The sequence below is a fragment of the Schistocerca nitens genome, chromosome 5 (assembly GCF_023898315.1).
Source record: "Schistocerca nitens isolate TAMUIC-IGC-003100 chromosome 5, iqSchNite1.1, whole genome shotgun sequence".
Taxonomy (NCBI): domain Eukaryota; kingdom Metazoa; phylum Arthropoda; class Insecta; order Orthoptera; family Acrididae; genus Schistocerca; species Schistocerca nitens.
In genome coordinates, this window is record NC_064618.1 from 220,367,817 (window position 1) to 220,386,150 (window position 18,334).

At 42.5% G+C, this 18,334-nt stretch overlaps 1 protein-coding gene across 2 annotated transcripts in view; it reads left to right on the forward strand.

The window, feature by feature from the left end:
- The window catches only part of LOC126259964 (muscle, skeletal receptor tyrosine protein kinase-like), a 725,418-nt gene that overhangs the window by 668,698 nt on the left and 38,386 nt on the right, over positions 1–18,334 (forward strand). For both annotated transcript variants that reach the window (XM_049957079.1, XM_049957078.1), the window contains exon 7: positions 14,094–14,221. In XM_049957079.1, the coding sequence (XP_049813036.1) occupies positions 14,094–14,221 (128 nt within the window). The remainder of the gene's footprint in view (positions 1–14,093; positions 14,222–18,334) is intronic.

Below are 18,334 nucleotides of genomic sequence, written 5' to 3' on the forward strand. Positions count from 1 at the left end.
CATATCCTCTTTCAAAATTCTTTTTTGGCCAATGCATTTCTTCCAAGTCTTCACAACTCGTTCTCTTATATGGCCTACCCCATCTTAAGCTAACTTAAATCTACTGAGCTCAGATGCTAAACTAAGGGACGAGGCAATGCAGCAGCACAAAACAATTAATACAAACAGCAATAAAAAAATGCAAATTGGCAAAGCTATCAGCAGTAAATGTAATAACTTATATCTAAACATGACATAGCTCAAGCAGAAAAAAATATTACAGTAAAAATGGCCATGTTTAATACCTATGTCACATCTTAACACTAGAGTGATGCATCACAAAAACTTACTCTGCAAGAAAGTTACCAAGTCATTAAAAACATTATTTATGCAATTCCTATGAAAGGAAATGTCTATTTGTGCTCTCTTTTCTAAGAAAGTACATCATAACACCTCAGTCAAATCTCAAAAACGTCGTAGCTTTCTGCAATAATGTCAAAACCTAAAAAAAATTCTCTGCTCATTTCAATAGTGCCATCTACCTCAAACGTACTTTAAAATCATGCTCCCTTACCAAATACATCATTCAAAGCTGTCACAGTATCACAATGGTTCCGAAAAAATGTGAACAGTTCACAAAGTACAGACAAAATACAATTTGATAAGTGTGAAGTTACCCAACTGTGTAATTTCGTAAACATGTCACTGATGTAGTAAAAAAATGTTTATCTCTCAGTTAAATGATCAGATAGCTGTGTAATTTGTGTGTTAGAGAAATATGGTACCGATGTGTAAAGTTGTATAAGCAAATACCATATTAGCTAGGGCTCCTTGTGCTTGCCAAACACATGGTACACAAAGTAAGCGTGTACCACCCTGAGGATTAATGTAATTATACCCTCAGGTGTTACAGATTACAGCAATGGAATGAAATGTATCACGGAAAACCTTTGTATCATTGTACTTCAAATATCTTTAAAAATAAATGATTTAAGTACAAAATTAATCACTCAAATACGTGTCCTGTAGCGCTAAATGTGCGTCTTGCTGTAAGATAATGTCTGTGGAAGTGTCGTAGTTATTGTCCTCCGAAAGCTAAGTTCTGCAGAAGCCAATGTACTTACCTCATGATAAACAAAAGTGAAACGCTTTGCGTATAGATATCTTAGTTATTACGCTTATTGCCGTGATGAAGAAAGTACTGTGCTGTAACGTATTGTTGTGCTACGGAAAAGGCTGTCTCATTGTAGCTATACCACAAAAGTTACTACTAAAACATGTTTTACTTTCCAGAATAATACAGAAAAACTGTGCAGATATAAAGCAGAAACACTGCAAAAGCAACATTGTAAATTGTCACTCATTAGTAGCGTCGTCATAAAATCGTGTAGCTGTCGCATAAACTAACCACTATGTCATCTGGTATCTCACTGAAAGTACTTTAAATCCAGAATGTATTTTCAAGTAAACCAAAATGTTGCATTAAAATCTCATTAGCAGTACCAGTATATGTTCTAAGTATGTAAGCCTTATAGTCGTTACGTAATCGTGCAACTAACAAGCAAGAAAGTACACACTCAATAACACTGTGACGTCTGTTCACTATAACAATGCATTCGTAATTTCTGTTTAAATAAGTTCTCTTGGTTCTTGATTGGATATTTAACTTCAAACATTGTTGCATGGTAACAGTTTCTAAGTCTGACAATGCATACTAGAAATGTGAAGTGAAAAGTTTTATGGCAAAGACAAAGTTAAAAAGCAGATTATCTTTCAATAAACGGTTTTACATGTGAAATGTGGTGTAAACCTTTACTCTTCCTAGCACGCAGAGTTTCAACTTCAACGCAATTATCATGCGGTATACGTCGGATTCTGTAAGGTCCATTGTAAACTAGAAAGAATTTGTGACTCAAGTGTTTCTTCTTATGCGACTTTGAATGAGCTTCAATGAGAACTTTCTGACCAATATATAATTTCTTTGCATTTGCTTTACCGTGTAGTTTTCTCCTTTTGTCTCCTGCAGATTTTATATTTTTAAGAGCCAAATCAATTATGTCTTTGTGCCGAAGTTTACGTGTATTCGGGAAAGGTACAAGCTCTCTGATTCTGTTCGGTGGTTCTTCATTCTTCATTCTTCAGTACAAGAGTAGGTGGTAAAGCAGTGGAATCATGAGGTATTTCATTCAGCACATTTTGAAATAAGTGTAAATATCTGTCCCAATGCTGATGCTTTCTGTGATAATACAGTCTGCAAAGCTTATTGATTTCCTTCATAATCCATTCAGACGGGTTACAATGTGGTGAGTACAATGAAATAAAAACAGGTTTGATTTTATGATTCCGAAGCGTGCGTGACCAAACAGCAGGTCTGAATTGCGGTCCGTTATCTGAAATGACTTTAGCAACGTGGCCAACTTCACGTAAGAAATTTTTAACAAAGGCGTTGGATACAGTCCGTCCAGTGGCTTTACGTAACGGAGTGAAAGAAACAAATTTTGAAGTAAGTTCAACAGCGACTAGAACGTACGAAAATCCATTCGATGTTCTGACAAGGGGTCCCAAGAGATCAACAGCAGCAAATTCTTTTAATTTAGAAGAAATAATAGGAAACAACGGAGCACGATGTGAGATAGTAGATGGTTTCGCCTTTTGACAAAGTTTACAAATAGACAAGACTCTTCGAATTCTCTTTTCCATATTGTTAAAATAACAAGTCGTTCGAAGAATATGATAACATTTTCGTGGACCAAAATGCGCGTAGCTGAAATGAATGTACCAAATGAGCTTATTAACAAAATCGTCTGGAATGCAAAGTACCCATAGCTTGTCATCAACAGTGCAGCGTTTGAAGAGTATGTTGTTTATAACCAGGTAATAATGCCGAATCTGAGTGTGTGTCTTTTCGTGCCATTTACTTTTGATGTCTTTCCAAATCGGATGTTTATCTTGTTCATGAGCAATGTCCTTTAAAGATGTGGTGATCAAGTTTTCAAAGGCGACTTTCTGAATGTAAAGAATACTGAAATTTTTCTCGAGGTTACCTTCTGTGTTACTTTTCTCAAGCCCAGCCGGTGCGCGTGACAGTGCGTCCGAAACAATGTTCTCCTTGCCGGGAATGTAGACTATTGTGAAGTGGAATTCTTGCAGAAACAATGCCCAACGTTTTAACCTGTCATGGTTTAATTTTGAAGACATAAGAAATTGTAATGCACGATGATCACTGTATACTTTTACGTGCTTACCAGAAAGAAAGAAACGGAATTTGTTAAATGCCCAACCGATAGCTAAAGCTTCTAAGTCAGTAACGGAATAATTTTTTTCAGATTTTGTTAGCACTCGGCTAGCAAAAGCAATGGTTTTCTGAACAGTAGTTTCATTTTCTGTGGCTTCTTGAAATAAATGGGCACCAAGACCGACTTTAGAAGAATCCGTGCTAAGGCAGAAATCTTGTGACAGATCTGGATGAGCTAGTATTGGCGCGTTAAGTAGCGATTCTTTCAAAGAATTGAATTCCAACTGTGCTTGTTCGTCCCAGTTCCAAATAGTATTTTTTCCAGTCAGAGAACAAAGTTTTGGTGTAACTAGAATTTGCATATTTAGAAAACGACGGTAATAATTTACGAGACCTAGAAAACTGCGGAATTGTTTTTATGTGGATGGAACTGGAATGGCTCTGATTGCTTCCAACTTTTCAGGATCCGGCTGAATGCCTTCAGAAGAAATAATATGTCCCAAAACTTCACCTTTGTCCTACCGAATTCAGACTTTTCCAAGTTAACTGTAATTCCAGATTCTGCAAAAATATGTAACACTCTGTTGAGGATGCGATTGTGTTGTTTCCATGAGGCTTCTGCTATCAGAATATCGTCCACATATAAGGTGATGTGACGTTTTAAGAACTCAGGTAATATGGAATTTAGCCCGCGAATGAATGCTGCCGAAGAAATGTTCAAACCAAAAGGAAGTTTCTGAAACTGATAACAAACGCCGAAACAAAGGAAAGCTGTGTATTTTCTACATTCTGGATGAAGTTCGATCTGATAAAAGCTGGATCTGAGATCAATAGAAGACAACACTTTTACACCATTAAAATTTTGAAGAAGTTCTTCTAACGTTTGCGGCCTGTCTGTTTCAGTATGATAGTATTGATTTGTCTCGAATCTAAGACAAGCCTGATCGATCCATTTTTCTTCTCAACAACATGTAATGGATTGTTGTATGAGCTTACTGTAGGCTCAATAATGCCCTCGTCAAGCATAGATCGGATTTCTGTTCTAACACGGACCCTATAATGTGCTGGAATTACGTATGGTCTAACACAAAATTTAGTATGCTCACGAACACGAAATTGGTATTGAAATCCCTTGATTGTTCCTTTTTTGAGAGTAAAAACTGTGGAATGTGCTTGTAAAATCTCAAAAAGGTCTTCCCTATCACTGTCATTACAATTCTCAGGTGTTTGAATTTTATCCCGAATTAACTCATTAGTATCAAATGCGCCATCGATATCATCCCTGTCAGTACTTGCAGAGTGATTGTTAGTGTCAAGTTCCGTCGAAAATTCCGAACTGTTGTCTAACAGGAGGTAAAGCCGATTAATTTCTTCGTCATGGTTTGAGAGCCAATCTTCAAATTTCAAAGCTATTGATCTACCTTCTTTCTCTAAACTTATTTCAGCATCGTGAAAGTTTAAGATTACTTTGTATTCATTCAAAAAGTCTACTCGCAATATAATTTCCGTCGACAATAATGGAACAATAAGAAAGTTCATAGAGAAGCTGTGGCTTTGATAAAAGAATTCTAAGTTGGTTTGTTGGCGTACATCTACACTTTTTCCAAAGATTGCACCTTGTAATTTAATCTTACGTAACGGAAGTGTGGGACAATCGTTCGATTTGTTGCATTTCTTAAAGGCTGTTTCACCAATTACTGAAATGGGACAACCAGAGTCAAGTACTGCCGTAAATTTTACGTCATTTACTGTAATGTGAATCACAGGATATATAATGTTGTTATGTTTTACGTCGTGCACCTGGAGTAAGATGTCCCTAATGTCTTCCATTTTTACGTAATTACTAGCTACGGCAGCTGCGTCGTCAGTTTCATAAGTACGTTTTGTGGCTGCCAGCGGTATGAGTCATTGCCTATTGTGTCTTTGTTGGCGCGCGTCGTTATTGGGATTTGGAGACCTAACTTCTACAAATTCACCTTGTCGAGAGGGCTCTGCTCTGTTTGAATCCCGCCAGTTCTGATGCAATTCAGCTCTGTCATTACGATTATATCGTCTGTCGTCATGTCGGTAGATTCCATAGTTTCTTTCTTGTCGGTCACGTGGTGGAGAATTTCTCCCTGAATCGTAACTGCGCGCTGGACCGTTGCGTCTAAAGTCATTCGGTCTCCCTTGATAATAATTATTTTGGTTCCCAAATTGTCTGTTTCTCTGATTGTCTCTGTGATAGACACTACCGCGGAGAGGTGATCTTTCCCTGTAATTATTACTACTCTGCCAACGGTTGTCATACGGGTGGTGTCTGTTTTGGTGACGATTTGTATTGTGAGAATAGCCTTGTCGTGTCCAGTTATTATTTCTTTCATCGCGGAATTGCGACGGATGTGACCTGTAACTGTTGTGTTCCTGTTTTCGCGTTCCGCGATTGTCAGTGTCAATTTCTAATTCTTGTAAGAGTCCCTGAAAAGCTTCGATGTCGTCTTTGCAACGTCCTGCCAAAATAATATGTCGTAAATGTTCAGGTAATTTGATTAAGCAAACGCGGATGAGTTCTGAGGGGCTGTATGGGTTTGACAGGTACTGATTCTTGTGTAACATGTCTTCAAAATATTTCACAAGACTGGAAAATTCAGATTGTTCGAAATGTTTCATCATTATGATGCTATGTTTTACTCGGTCTTGTGTAGCTTGAGACCAATATGCTGAGAGGAAGGCATGATAAAATTCTCCTTCACTGTGACAATCGTGAATGACCGATCGCATTATTACAGCTGGTTCATTCTCTAAATAGCCACACATAAATTCTAATCTGTGCTCTAATGACCAGTTGGGAGGAAAACAATGAGAGAATTGATGGAGCCACGCTTGTGGATGAATGTCGTTGCCAGAATTCTTAAATGTTTTAAATTTACGTGTAGTAATGAACAGCTTATAGTCAAAATCATCATGTCGGCGAGTCGCATATCGGTCATTGTTACGTCGTTTCGGCGGTTCCATTTCAAAATTCGGTGCACCTTGCCAATTTCTTTCATAATTTCCGAAATGCGCTGTGTTATTATTTTGTGGCTGTTCCGTATTTCTATGTCCCTCTTCCCATATTGGGGCGCGAGTGTCCTCTGAAATACGTAATTCTTGTATTACCTGTGTCAGCTGATCTTGTACTTCCCGGATTTCTCTTTGGTGTTGCGTATTAATTTGATTCTGATTTTGTTTGAATTTCTTAATTTGTTCGCACTCTTCTGTGTCATTAAAGACTACCGGTTTTGTGTCATTCAGATTATCATCTACCTTCGTAGATAAATTATTTAGCTGATCCGAAAGTTCAACTACTTTCTCTGATAATGAACTAATTTCCTCCATGTGTCTTTCTGAACCAATTTTCAGAGTATCTAGTGTGTCCTTTAAGTTTTCCTGAGTTTTTACAAGTTGCGTAACCGAATCGGTAGATGCAACTGAGTCAATTTTAGCTTGCAAGGTCTCATGATTTTCATGAACAATAGTTTGCAGTACTTTTATGGCTGCTCCGTGATTCTGTAATGCATTTTCATGCCGCGAAAAAATAGGTTGAAAATGCTCACAAATTTGTGTTTTTACGTCATTACAAACTTTTTGACATTTCGATTCAATGTTATTTAACTCAGTAGTTAAATCTTCACGTGTTTGTTCAAGCGTGGTGTCTAACTTCCGAAAATTTTGTTCCATTGTGTCTAACTTTTGAAACTTTTGCTGTGTTTGTCTCTGATTTTGTTCCACTGCGTCTAACTTTCGAAGATTTTGTTCCATTGTGTCTAACTTTTGAAGCTTTTGCTGTGTTTGTCCCATTTGTTGTATTAATTGTAATAACAATGCACTGGTGTCTGAAACATGTTCCTCAGTGCTTTTCGGCAGTGAATTTGCACCGGCAACATTCACATTTTGACAAGTAGAAAATGTGTCTTGACTTATTTGAGAAAACGGGTGCATGGCTAAATTGCGCTATCTAAGCCGACCGGTTCTAGGCGCTTCACTCAGGGACCGCGCTGCTGCTACGGTCGTAGGTTAAAAATCCTGCCTCGGGCATGGATGTGTGTGATGTTCTTAGGTCAGCAGTTCAGTCCCATAGTGCTCAGAGCCATTTGAAACAGGTGGACGCAAAAAAACATTGCAGTCTTTGCCGTAGTGCGGAAACTGCCCTATTTATCCGACGTCCAAAACGGCTTGATCATTGGCTCTCGTGCAAACTGCTCGCTTCCCGCCTTGGTTAAAGTACACCGTGCATGGCTAAATGGCGCTATCCAAGCCGGCCGCTGTGGCCGACCGGTTCTAGGCGCTTCACTCAGGAACCGCGCTGCTGCTACGGTCGTAGGTTAAAAATCCTGCCTCGGGCGTGGATGTGTGTGATGTCCTTAGGTTAGTTAGGTTTAAGTAGTTCTAAATCTAGGGGACTGATGACCTTAGATGTTAAGTCCCATAGCGTTAGAGCCATGTGAACCATTTGAAGCGCTATCAAAAATCGGCATCACGGGCCTTAGATGACAGGGTTGAAAGCTGCGGAGGTGTGTACAGGTGAATAGACGTGCAACTGTTCAAAAACTGGCCGCACAGATGAACCATCTGGCTACCGACAGTGTCTCCTCAACGTTCAGCGCACGTTGCTGTGTTTGAACCCCTGCAGCATAAGTCTTGTTAATGCACCAATGTTGACTGCTGTTTATCGGCGACGAAGCCTGGAATATGCACACCAGTACCACAACTGGATGCCCACTGGGCGCCGACAGGCTGTCTTTTTCAGTTGACTCACATTGTTTGGTGCGTCGGACATATGCCGTTGGATCGTCGATGCCGGAAGAGGGAACGTTATGGCCAGGGGAGTTTTTTCGTGGCATTCCACGGGTAATGTCGTCATTCTGGGAGGCAAAATGAATCAACAAAAGAATGTCTCTATCGATCCGGACCATGTCCACCGCTGCATGCAGTTTGTTTTTTCTTGGCACGATGGCATCTACCAGCAGCACAATGCAACTTATTACACAGTTCTCCCTGGACATGCGTGATTGAAAGAGCACGAGCACAAGTTTATCATACTTACTGTAAGGTGCCAAGACATGTGCACTTACACGTTAGCGTACCAACATTAGTATCAATAATAAAGGGACTGGCCAGGGCATCAGATCATGACTCTATTATGATAAATATGAGGCACTCTCGAGCAGTATTCCCTGCATGTCTGCATGACTGAGCCACTAACTTAAAGCGTTGGTGAAAAGTATCGGAAGTTGAGGATTGTGCAATGTAAAGTCTGCAGATGGCCGTAGCTCGCCGGGCCGATGTGGGCGGCAGGTAGCGCTCACCGGAAACGCGGGACAATACGGGGCTTTTGGGGATAGCCCGGCATCCGGAGCCACCTGTGCTGGGCAACACGTGCCGAAGACGGGAATTTCGTTTGCCTAGGGGCGTTATGACCTACTCGCTGATTGGGTAGATATCAGTGGAGGGATTTCGGCGTTGATAGAGCGTTCGACATTGGCCGAAACTGAGTATCCTTCACGCGCGTTTTCGTACGCGTGGGAGACGAGAGAGTTGTGGAAGGACGTCGCCTTCAGCCATCGAGCGGTACGGACTTGGAGACGGCGTCTTGGCCATCGTCTTCGAAGGGAGATATACGGTCTGTATCGCAGCATTGCACTAACGCGTGTTCCGTGCAGAGCTCTGGGGTTAGAGCTCTTTGTGTGCCCAGAAGCGAGATTTTCACCAACGCCTAACCACTTCCAACAACTTACCTAATATTCTCGATCTAGAAGTTATCCTTGCGAGATGCCGAGTATTTATCAACGCAGCTGCCGGTAATAGGGGCGCGTAATTGCAAATTGTTAATGTGCCATTCTCAGGTGTGTGTGGGTGGACAAAGAAATTCACATTTTTTTTTTTTTTTAATTTTGTCAGTTGTGGGGCGGGCCGCGGTGGTCTAGCGGTTCTAGGCGCTCAGTCCGGAACCACGGGACTGCTACGGTCGCAGGCTCGAGTCCTGCCTCGGGCATGGATGTGTGTGATGTCCTTAGGTTAGTTAGGTTTAAGTAGTTCTAAGTTCTAGGGGACTGATGACCACAGATGTTAAGTCCCATAGTGCTCAGGGCCATTTGATTTGAATCAGTTGTGGGGAATATCAAATTAAAATGCCAATATTACGATAGAATTATCGACTTCAATGTAACTAGCATTTACCCTGTCCCAGTAAACTTTACATGTACTCTAGTCACTGCACAGCTTGCGCAGACGGGAAGGATAGAAGCTTTGCAGTCTTCTATGTCAGCGACGGACTGATAAGCTTACATTACGTGGTCACCAAACACCTGGATTTAAACCTAATCGAGAATCTGTGAGGCCAGCACTATCGGGCTGTTCGTGTCGTGAATCCTCAACCGAGAAACCTAGCACAGCTGGTCACGGCAGTGGAACCTGTGCGGCCCCACGTCGCTGTCGGTACCCTCCAGAACATCATTGACTCTCAAACTGCATGGCTACCAGTTTCAGGTAACATCCAGCCTCCAGCTCTACGAAGATCAGATGCTCTCCTGAAGACCTGGGGAAACATTCAGAAGAACCCCCAGCTACCCGTACACAGCGATATATTAATAGCAGAACATCAGCGTCTGAAGTCAAGAAACTACCTTGACGAACTGCACGACATCTTGAAGCCTCCGACTTCAATATCAACGAAGTATGGAGTCGGAAGACTAGTCAGTGTTCAACGGTCATCTGGTTGAAAAGCCTTCCATGCGAGTTCCAGGTTTCGCACTCCCCAGTCTCCAGTGGAGAACCATCAAGCGCATCCGAACAGGACAAGGGAACTGCGGATATCTAAAGCACAAATGGGGCTGGGCAACATCTCCAGATTGTGACTGTGGAGCTGCCCTGCAAACAATTAATCACATTGTTGGTGAATGCCCGAAACGAACCTTTGGCGGATCAATAAATGACATCCGCCATGCATCACCTGAAGGGCTCAACTGGATCAATAGATTGGACTTAGAAATCTAAGAACTTGTGTAATGTGTAGATAATTTAGCTTAATACTTTGAACATTTGATTGTGTACATGTATTTTGATTGTCATTTCTTACACTGTATACTCATAACATTATGTATTTGATCCAAGCTCTGTATCAAAATGGTTCAAATGGCACTGAGCACTATGGGACTTAACATCTGAGGTCATCAGTCCCCTAGAACTTAGAACTACTTAAACCTAACTAACCTAAGGACATCACACACATCCATGCCCGAGGCAGGATTCGAACCTGCGACCGTAGCAGTCGCGCGGTTCCGGACTACAGCGCCTAGAACCGCAGGCCACCGCGGCCGGCTGCTCTGTATCATCATGCGATAAATAAATAATTTGACTCTCTTACACCACATCTCGCAGCGGCCCGCGCTGGAAAGGTGGTCATTCAGGCGTTTTACAGGTGGTCACATTAATGTGGCTGGACGGTTCTCTGAAAATATTTCGTGCACCTAAAGATGGTCAACCCTACTTGCATCATCTACCGCAGTCGCAGGTGATGCAAGTTGGGTGCCTACCCTAAGCTGCATAAAACAATTTCTTGGCCAGTTTCACCTCGGACACCCTGCGTATCTGTAATCTGGAAGACACCGTTCGTGTGTGGCGGAGGGTATGTACAGTACCAGCATCCGTTTCCTACTTGCTATTCCATATGCGAGTTTGATCACTGCGAGGTCAAAGATCATACCCGGATCCGTTACAGAACAGGTGAAATCGTTTTAAGATTAGAAAATTCAGAAACTTTATTCTTATGATACGCAATAGCTAATAGTATCCAAGCGATCGAACATCAGTCCCTTGTCCACGATGATTTCCTGACTCTCTCTCTCTCTCTCTCTCTCTCTCTCTCTCTCTCTCTCTCTCCCTCTTTTTTTTTTTTTTTTAGTCGTCTGTATTCTGACATGATTTCATAATGCGTTCCGCCACGAATACCTCTCTTGACACAACCTGTTCATCAAACAGTCGTACTTGAACCCAACATCTTAAACTACTTGTTGGATTTATTCCACTCTCTGTCTTCCCCTACAGATTTTTACCCTCTATAGCTCCCACTAGTACCAAGGAGGTTATTTTCTGATGTCTTAACACATGTTCTTTCATTCTGTCCCTTCTTCTTGTCAGAAGTTTCCATGTGCTTCTCTCTTCTTAGCTTCTTTGGAATCTCCTCATTCCTTATCAGTACAACTGATTTTCAACGTTCTTCCGTAGAATATCATCTCACACGCTTTGATTCTCTTCTCTTCCTGTTTCCTCCCATCCACGATTCACTGCAAAAAAAATTACGTGCTGCAAAGGTACAGTGTGAGAAATTTCTTCCTCACATAAGACTACTCTTCCCTAGGAATTTCCTCTGCCTGGTTTTGTTTTTTCTTGACATCCTCCTTGCATCGTCTATCACGTGTTCTCTTACTTCAACGGTAGTACAATTTCTTCACTTCCTTGCCACCAATTTCGATGTTACGTTTGTTATTTTTTTTTCTGCTACTGTCATTACTGTCGTCTTTGTTCTGTTGCATTCCATTCAACAGGTCCTGAGTTCTTCTTTCCTTTTACTGATAGAAATGTCAATAGCGAGTCTTATCATTGATATTCTTTCACTGTGATTTTTGCTTCACTCTAGAACAGGTTTTTAATTCCGTCAGTGCATTTTCAATGTTTAGATTGTACATAAGCGGCAGAATACTGCATCCCGGTCTTACACCCTCTTTAGTCCGAGAACTTCGTTCTTGGTCGTCCATTCTTATAGTTCCTCTGAGTATTGCACATACTGATGTGAAATAATTAACAACGAGCTGCAGATCAGTGCAGATAACTGGCCGAAAGCACAGGCGGCTGCTTTCTATGACGAGGATATTGGGAAGTTAATACAACATTACGACAAAAAAAAATGGTTCAAATGGCTCTGAGCACTATGGGACACAACTGCTGTGGTCATAAGTCCCCTAGAACTTAGAACTACTTAAACCTAACTAACCTAAGGACAGCACACAACAACCAGCCATCACGAGGCAGAGAAAATCCCTGAACCCGCCGGGAATCGAACCCGGGAACCCGGGCGTGGGAAGCGAGAACGCTACCGCACGACCACGAGATGCGGGCAACATTACGACAAAACTTTGTCGGCATGACCAGGAAGGATTCAGAATTCACACTCATAGTAGTGGAAGTTCGAAAAAATAAAGAAGTACTTTTTTTTTTTTGCATGTGGAATTTCATCATTTCTTTCGCTTACTAATGGCAGCATTTGTTGCTATAGGTACACTTTTCTTCATAAGTAAGAGAGATGGTTCGATGAATTTTGCACAGCTTACAAACCATACTTAAAGGTGTATGAAACTCCAGAATTTTCCAAATCTATTAAAAACTGTGGTAAAAGTTGAGGTAATTAACTACAAAATTTTTATTTTTTCTAAACATAAAGTTGGAGCGGCGACTATGTAGAGAAGTAAGTGAAAGATGTAACTAACTGTTGCAAATAAAACCTTTCTGGTTTTCTCTGTGGTTTCCATTTCGCGACAGATCGGAACTTACTTTCTGGACAGCCCTCGTATTCCTTTTCTCAGATTTTATAGGCTGGCTATCACTTTCATTCTTCTGACTCTCTACGTTCTAATTCATACTATATTACCTTTTCGAGCGTTGTTTGATCTTTTTCTCTTTTAATCTTTCCTCAGGTCCGAGTGGGGGACTAATATATAAACTTTTGCCAACGGAGAAATCATCGTTTTTCAGTTACAGGCCACATGTTCTGTAGATACACAGTACATGTCTTTACTGCAGTGGTTTCCGTTCCCTTCTACATCCTCATGCCTTTGATCATTGCCGGGTTTTTTGCTTTTTATGGGCATTTTCCGACCCAAAGGGCAAAGTGAGTGCCCTGAAACTCTGTCCGCTCTTCCGGCGGCCGTTCGAGCATGAGGGTGAAGCGGAAGTCTTCGGATGTCATTGCTGATGATTTTGATTCAAAATTTAAGCAGTGGCTGGGTTCCTGTCCGCGACGTGGGACATTCAGATTACTAGTCAAATATGCTACCCCTAGGACACAAGTCCGCACTGCTATGTAGCAGGATCATATGATATGACTCATTTCTGCAGCGCATGTAGAAAATGAGTGAAACGAGATGATGTCGACGTTTACATGTGATTTACTGTATCAGAAAATGAAGTTCTTCTATATGTTTCCACTGCTTCGTTGAAGTCTAGAGTAATGTATCGTTTGGAGAAAGAGGTTGTGGAGTTCAGAGAAATAAGCTTGTTTATTTCCACTTACAATTTATGTTATTTAATGTAGCCCCACAGCAGCTATCTAGGGAGAGAACCCTCCAATCTGCGCCGCTTGTGGTTTCTGGAGTTACTCTTTTGTTTTTAGTACTGAGAGGCAACGAGTCGTCTCCTGAATGGAAATTGGAATGAGCGTTTGGCGTCATTGGCCGGGAGACCCCTTACGGGCAGGTCCGGCCGCCTTGGTGCAGGTCTCATTACATTCGACGCCACATAGGGCGACCTGCGCGTCAGATGGGGATGAAATTATGATGAAGACAACACAACACACAGTCCCTGAGCGGAGAAAATCCCCGACCCAGCCGGGAATCAAACCCGGGCCCGTAGAACTGCAATCCGTCACGCTGACCACTCAGCTATCGGGGTGGACTATCTTCTGAATGTAATGTATCTCATGTCGTTTCGAACTTGTGCGGCCCTCATAATACGTTATTATTCTGATATGTATTCTTAGACTGCCAGGGTCGCTCTTTTAGTAGACAAATGCTCAGCGAAACATGATAGAACTAATTACAGAGATAATATTAGTGATTATAACTGTGGCGCTTCCTTTTTGCCTCAGGAGACGGACCCGGTGCGAGCCCGTGGATGGTGTTCGAGTTCATGGCTCACGGAGACCTGGCAGAGGTGCTGCGTGCCAACAGCAGAGCGCTCTGGCGGCCGCTGCCAGGACTGCCGCCACTCAACAAGGTGAGTGCTGCCACCTCGGCTAACCTCCTTACCAACATCCGACAAACAGCTAACAGTTACACTCTCGCATCCCGTCTCGTATCACTTGCACCAGCCTCTGCTACTGCTAGTCAGTAGCAATGTACGGTTTATATTCTTGACTTCTTGTATCACCTATTTCATTACAGACTCTTGACTTGTTCTGAAACTTGTGGTGTCTAGGAACCCGTTTACTCAGTTCGCTGGAAAAACATTCAAACAAATCGTATTAATGAGTTTTATTACAATAGTAAATTACAGAACTTAACTTTTAGTTACACAGTTGTGTCGCAAGCAAAGGGCAACATACGAAACAATAAAACTTCTTCAGTATAAACAATTCCAAGTCTGTGCTGCATAGAGTGTACAAGCGAAGTAATTAGCGTTGACGCTTCTATCCAAGTAGCTAGTCTTGAAGCTACTACTCAACTGGGGCGTCGTCAGTCGACCACGGCCCTTATGACCTCATAGGGGCCGCTACTGTCGCGTTGTCATCCTGGAGAGCGGTAAGTCAGCGAGCAATTGGCTGACGTCTTCTCATAGCCATCTCTTCTCCACCAGCTGGAGACAGAGCCTGAAACCGGTTCGTCAGACAAACTGGAGAGGCCTTCCGTTCAGCCCTCCAGAATGTCTTTCGCCCCCTGCCACACCTCGAGACGGCCTCCCACTCTACCACGGGTGAGGGGTCAACCTCAATGTGGGCAGTATCCCAGGCAGCCACAGCCAAAGTCCGAACGGGGGATGCGTGGGACGAGCTGGTCGTCCGCGACAAACCCCCGTCCAGACCTCCACAGTGATGCCCATTGGAAACAGCCTCAAGCTGTGTGACCAAAGCCAACACTGCCTAAAGCTGGGGGCGAGGGGATGCCAACTCAGCCCACATCCGAACACAGCAGTCGCAGTCCCTATCCATGCTATTTACTGTTGCGCAAAGAACGTCTGAAGTAATCTACAGAGAGCACAAACAATTTGACACAAAATTTAAACGGTTATTAAAATACAAGATTGCCTAGTAAATGCAGTAATGCTGCTACTTGTGCACTGCTGACACACTGCTCGGCGGCAGAAGGCTAACTGTACTGACAGTAACGTACAAAGACTATTTGAAAGAAATGAACAAATGACAGACCACAACGCGACTTTACACGTCACAGATATTAAAATGCAAATCTGCCCCTGCTAATTACGAAACTACACAATGATTTGACGGATTTAACTAAACAAGTGCGCTAAGAGCACTCAAACAAATTTTCAACTTGACTACTACACTTATACAGGGTGTTTCAAAAATGACCGGTATATTTGAAACGGCAACACAAACTAAACGAGCAGCGATAGAAATACACCGTTTGCTGCAATATGCTTGGGACAACAGTACATTTTCAGGCAGACAAACTTTAGAAATTACAGTAGTTACAATTGTCAACAACAGATGGCGCTGCGGTCTGGGAAACTCTATAGTACGATATTTTCCACATTTCCACCATGCATAGCAATAATATGGCGTAGTCTCTGAATGAAATTACCCGAAACCATTGACAACGTGTCTGGCGGAATGGCTTCACATGCAGATGAGATGTACTGCTTCAGCTGTTCAATTGTTTCTGGATTCTGGCGGTACACCTGGTCTTTCAAGTGTCCCCACAGAAAGAAGTCACAGGGGTTCATGTGTGGCGAATAGGGAGGCCAATCCACGCCGCCTCCTGTACGTTTCGGATAGCCCAAAGCAATCACACGATCATCGAAATATTCATTCAGGAAATTAAAGACGTCGGCCGTGCGATGTGGCCGGGCACCATCTTGCATAAACCACGAGGTGTTCGCAGTGTCGTCTAAGGCAGTTTCTACCGCCACAAATTCACGAAGAATGTCCAGATAGCGTGATGCAGTAATCGTTTCGGATCTGAAAAATGGGCCAATGATTCCTTTGGAAGACATGGCGGCCCAGACCAGTACTTTTTGAGGATGCAGGGACGATGGGACTGTAACATGGGGCTTTTCGGTTCCCCATATGCGCCAGTTCTGTTTATTGACGAAGCCGTCCAGGTAAAAATAAGCTTCGTCAGTAAACCAAATGCTGCCCACATGCATATCGCCGTCATCAATCCTATGCATTATATCGTTAGCGAATGTCTCTCGTGCAGCAATGGTAGCGGCGCTGAGGGGTTGCCGCGTTTGAATTTTGTATGGATAGAGGTGTAAACTCTGGCGCATGAGACGATACGTGGACGTTGGCGTCATTTGGACCGCAGCTGCAACACGGCGAACGGAAACCCGAGGCCGCTGTTGGATCACCTGCTGCACTAGCTGCGCGTTGCCCTCTGTGGTTGCCGTACGCGGTCGCCCTACCTTTCCAGCACGTTCATCAGTCACGTTCCCAGTCCGTTGAAATTTGTCAAACAGATCCTTTATTATATCGCTTTTCGGTCCTTTGGTTACATTAAACCTCCGTTGAAAACTTCGTCTTGTTGCAACAACACTGTGTTCTAGGCGGTGGAATTCCAACACCAGAAAAATCCTCTGTTCTAAGGAATAAACCATGTTGTCCACAGCACACTTGCACGTTGTGAACAGCACACGCTTACAGCAGAAAGACGACGTACAGAATGGCGCACCCACAGACTGCGTTGTCGTCTATATCTTTCACATCACTTGCAGCGCCATCTGTTGTTGAAAATTGTAACTACTGTAATTTCGAAAGTTTGTCCGCCTGAAAATGTACTGTTGTCCCAAGCATATTGCAACAAACGGTGTATTTCTATCGCTGCTCGTTTAGATTTTATTGCCGTTTCAAATATACCGGTCATTTTTGAAACACCCTGTATGAACGCTAAATAAGCCACTTGCTGCTACTTGCGCACTGTTGACACACTACTCGGTGGCAGAAGGAGACTACGTGATTTTCCACTATTCAGATACTAAAACGCGATGCTACAACTCACAAATACTATAATGCGCATGAAATTTATGAGTTAAACAATGCAAGCACCCAAAAACACGCAAAGAAATTAAGAATTAAACTATGTACCAAATAAGTGAGGTAAGAGTATACGACTTGCTGCTGGCAGCTGCTTATCCAGCGGCAGCAGGGAGCACACTGGCTGTGACCAACCGACACTGGCCGTTCAAAACAAAAATAGAAGAAGACAGACGACTACGCGAATTTACACTATTCAGGTACTAAAACGCGATGCTACAACTCACAAATACTATAATGCGCACGAAATTTATGATTTAAACTATGCAAGTACCCAAAAACACGCAAAGAAATTAAGAATTAAACTATGTACCAAATAAGTGAGCTAAGAGTATACGACTTGCTGCTGGCAGCTGCTTATCCAATGGCGGCAGGGACCATTATTAATGTGTGTGAAATCTTATGGGACTTAACTGCTAAGGTCATCAGTCCCTAAGCTTACACACTACTTAACCTAAATTATCCTAAGGACAAACACACACACCCATGCCCGAATGAGGACTCGAACCTCCACCGGTACCAGCCGCACAGTCCATGACTGTAGCGCCGTAGACCGCTCGGCTAATCCCGCGCAGCCACTGTGGTATGACTTTCAACTTGTCCTGAGGAGAGAAAGTGGATCATAGAATAAAAAATATAGGCTGCTTCTTAAAAAAGACGCGGTGGTGTTCAGATCTTCGTAACGAACAAAGTTACAAAAGAGGTAATCCTGGTATGTAGTGTCCCCGAGTAGCTAAATAAACAGCATTTGCTTAATAGGTTTTTAATGTTATTTGGGCTATTCAAGATAAATCGGACATCCTGTGTGGGGTTATTGTAAATGGTTGAGGCGACTTCACAGATCTACCGTTGTTATATTATTTTACATATACACATGGAAAAACTCAAAAAGTTTTTGACACATTACATGTGCTTCATATGTGCCCTCCTACTGATTCTGCGCATATCAAGTCGAATATCATGTTCTTCTCACGTATTACGAGTGCTCCATTTGTGGCCACCTACTTATTGTGCAGATATCGAGAGGATATTCATGTTCTTCACACTTTCGACTCAGCATGTCACTGTCAGTCTCCTCAAGAGCACTGTTGATGCGAGTCCGCAGTTCTGGTAGGTTT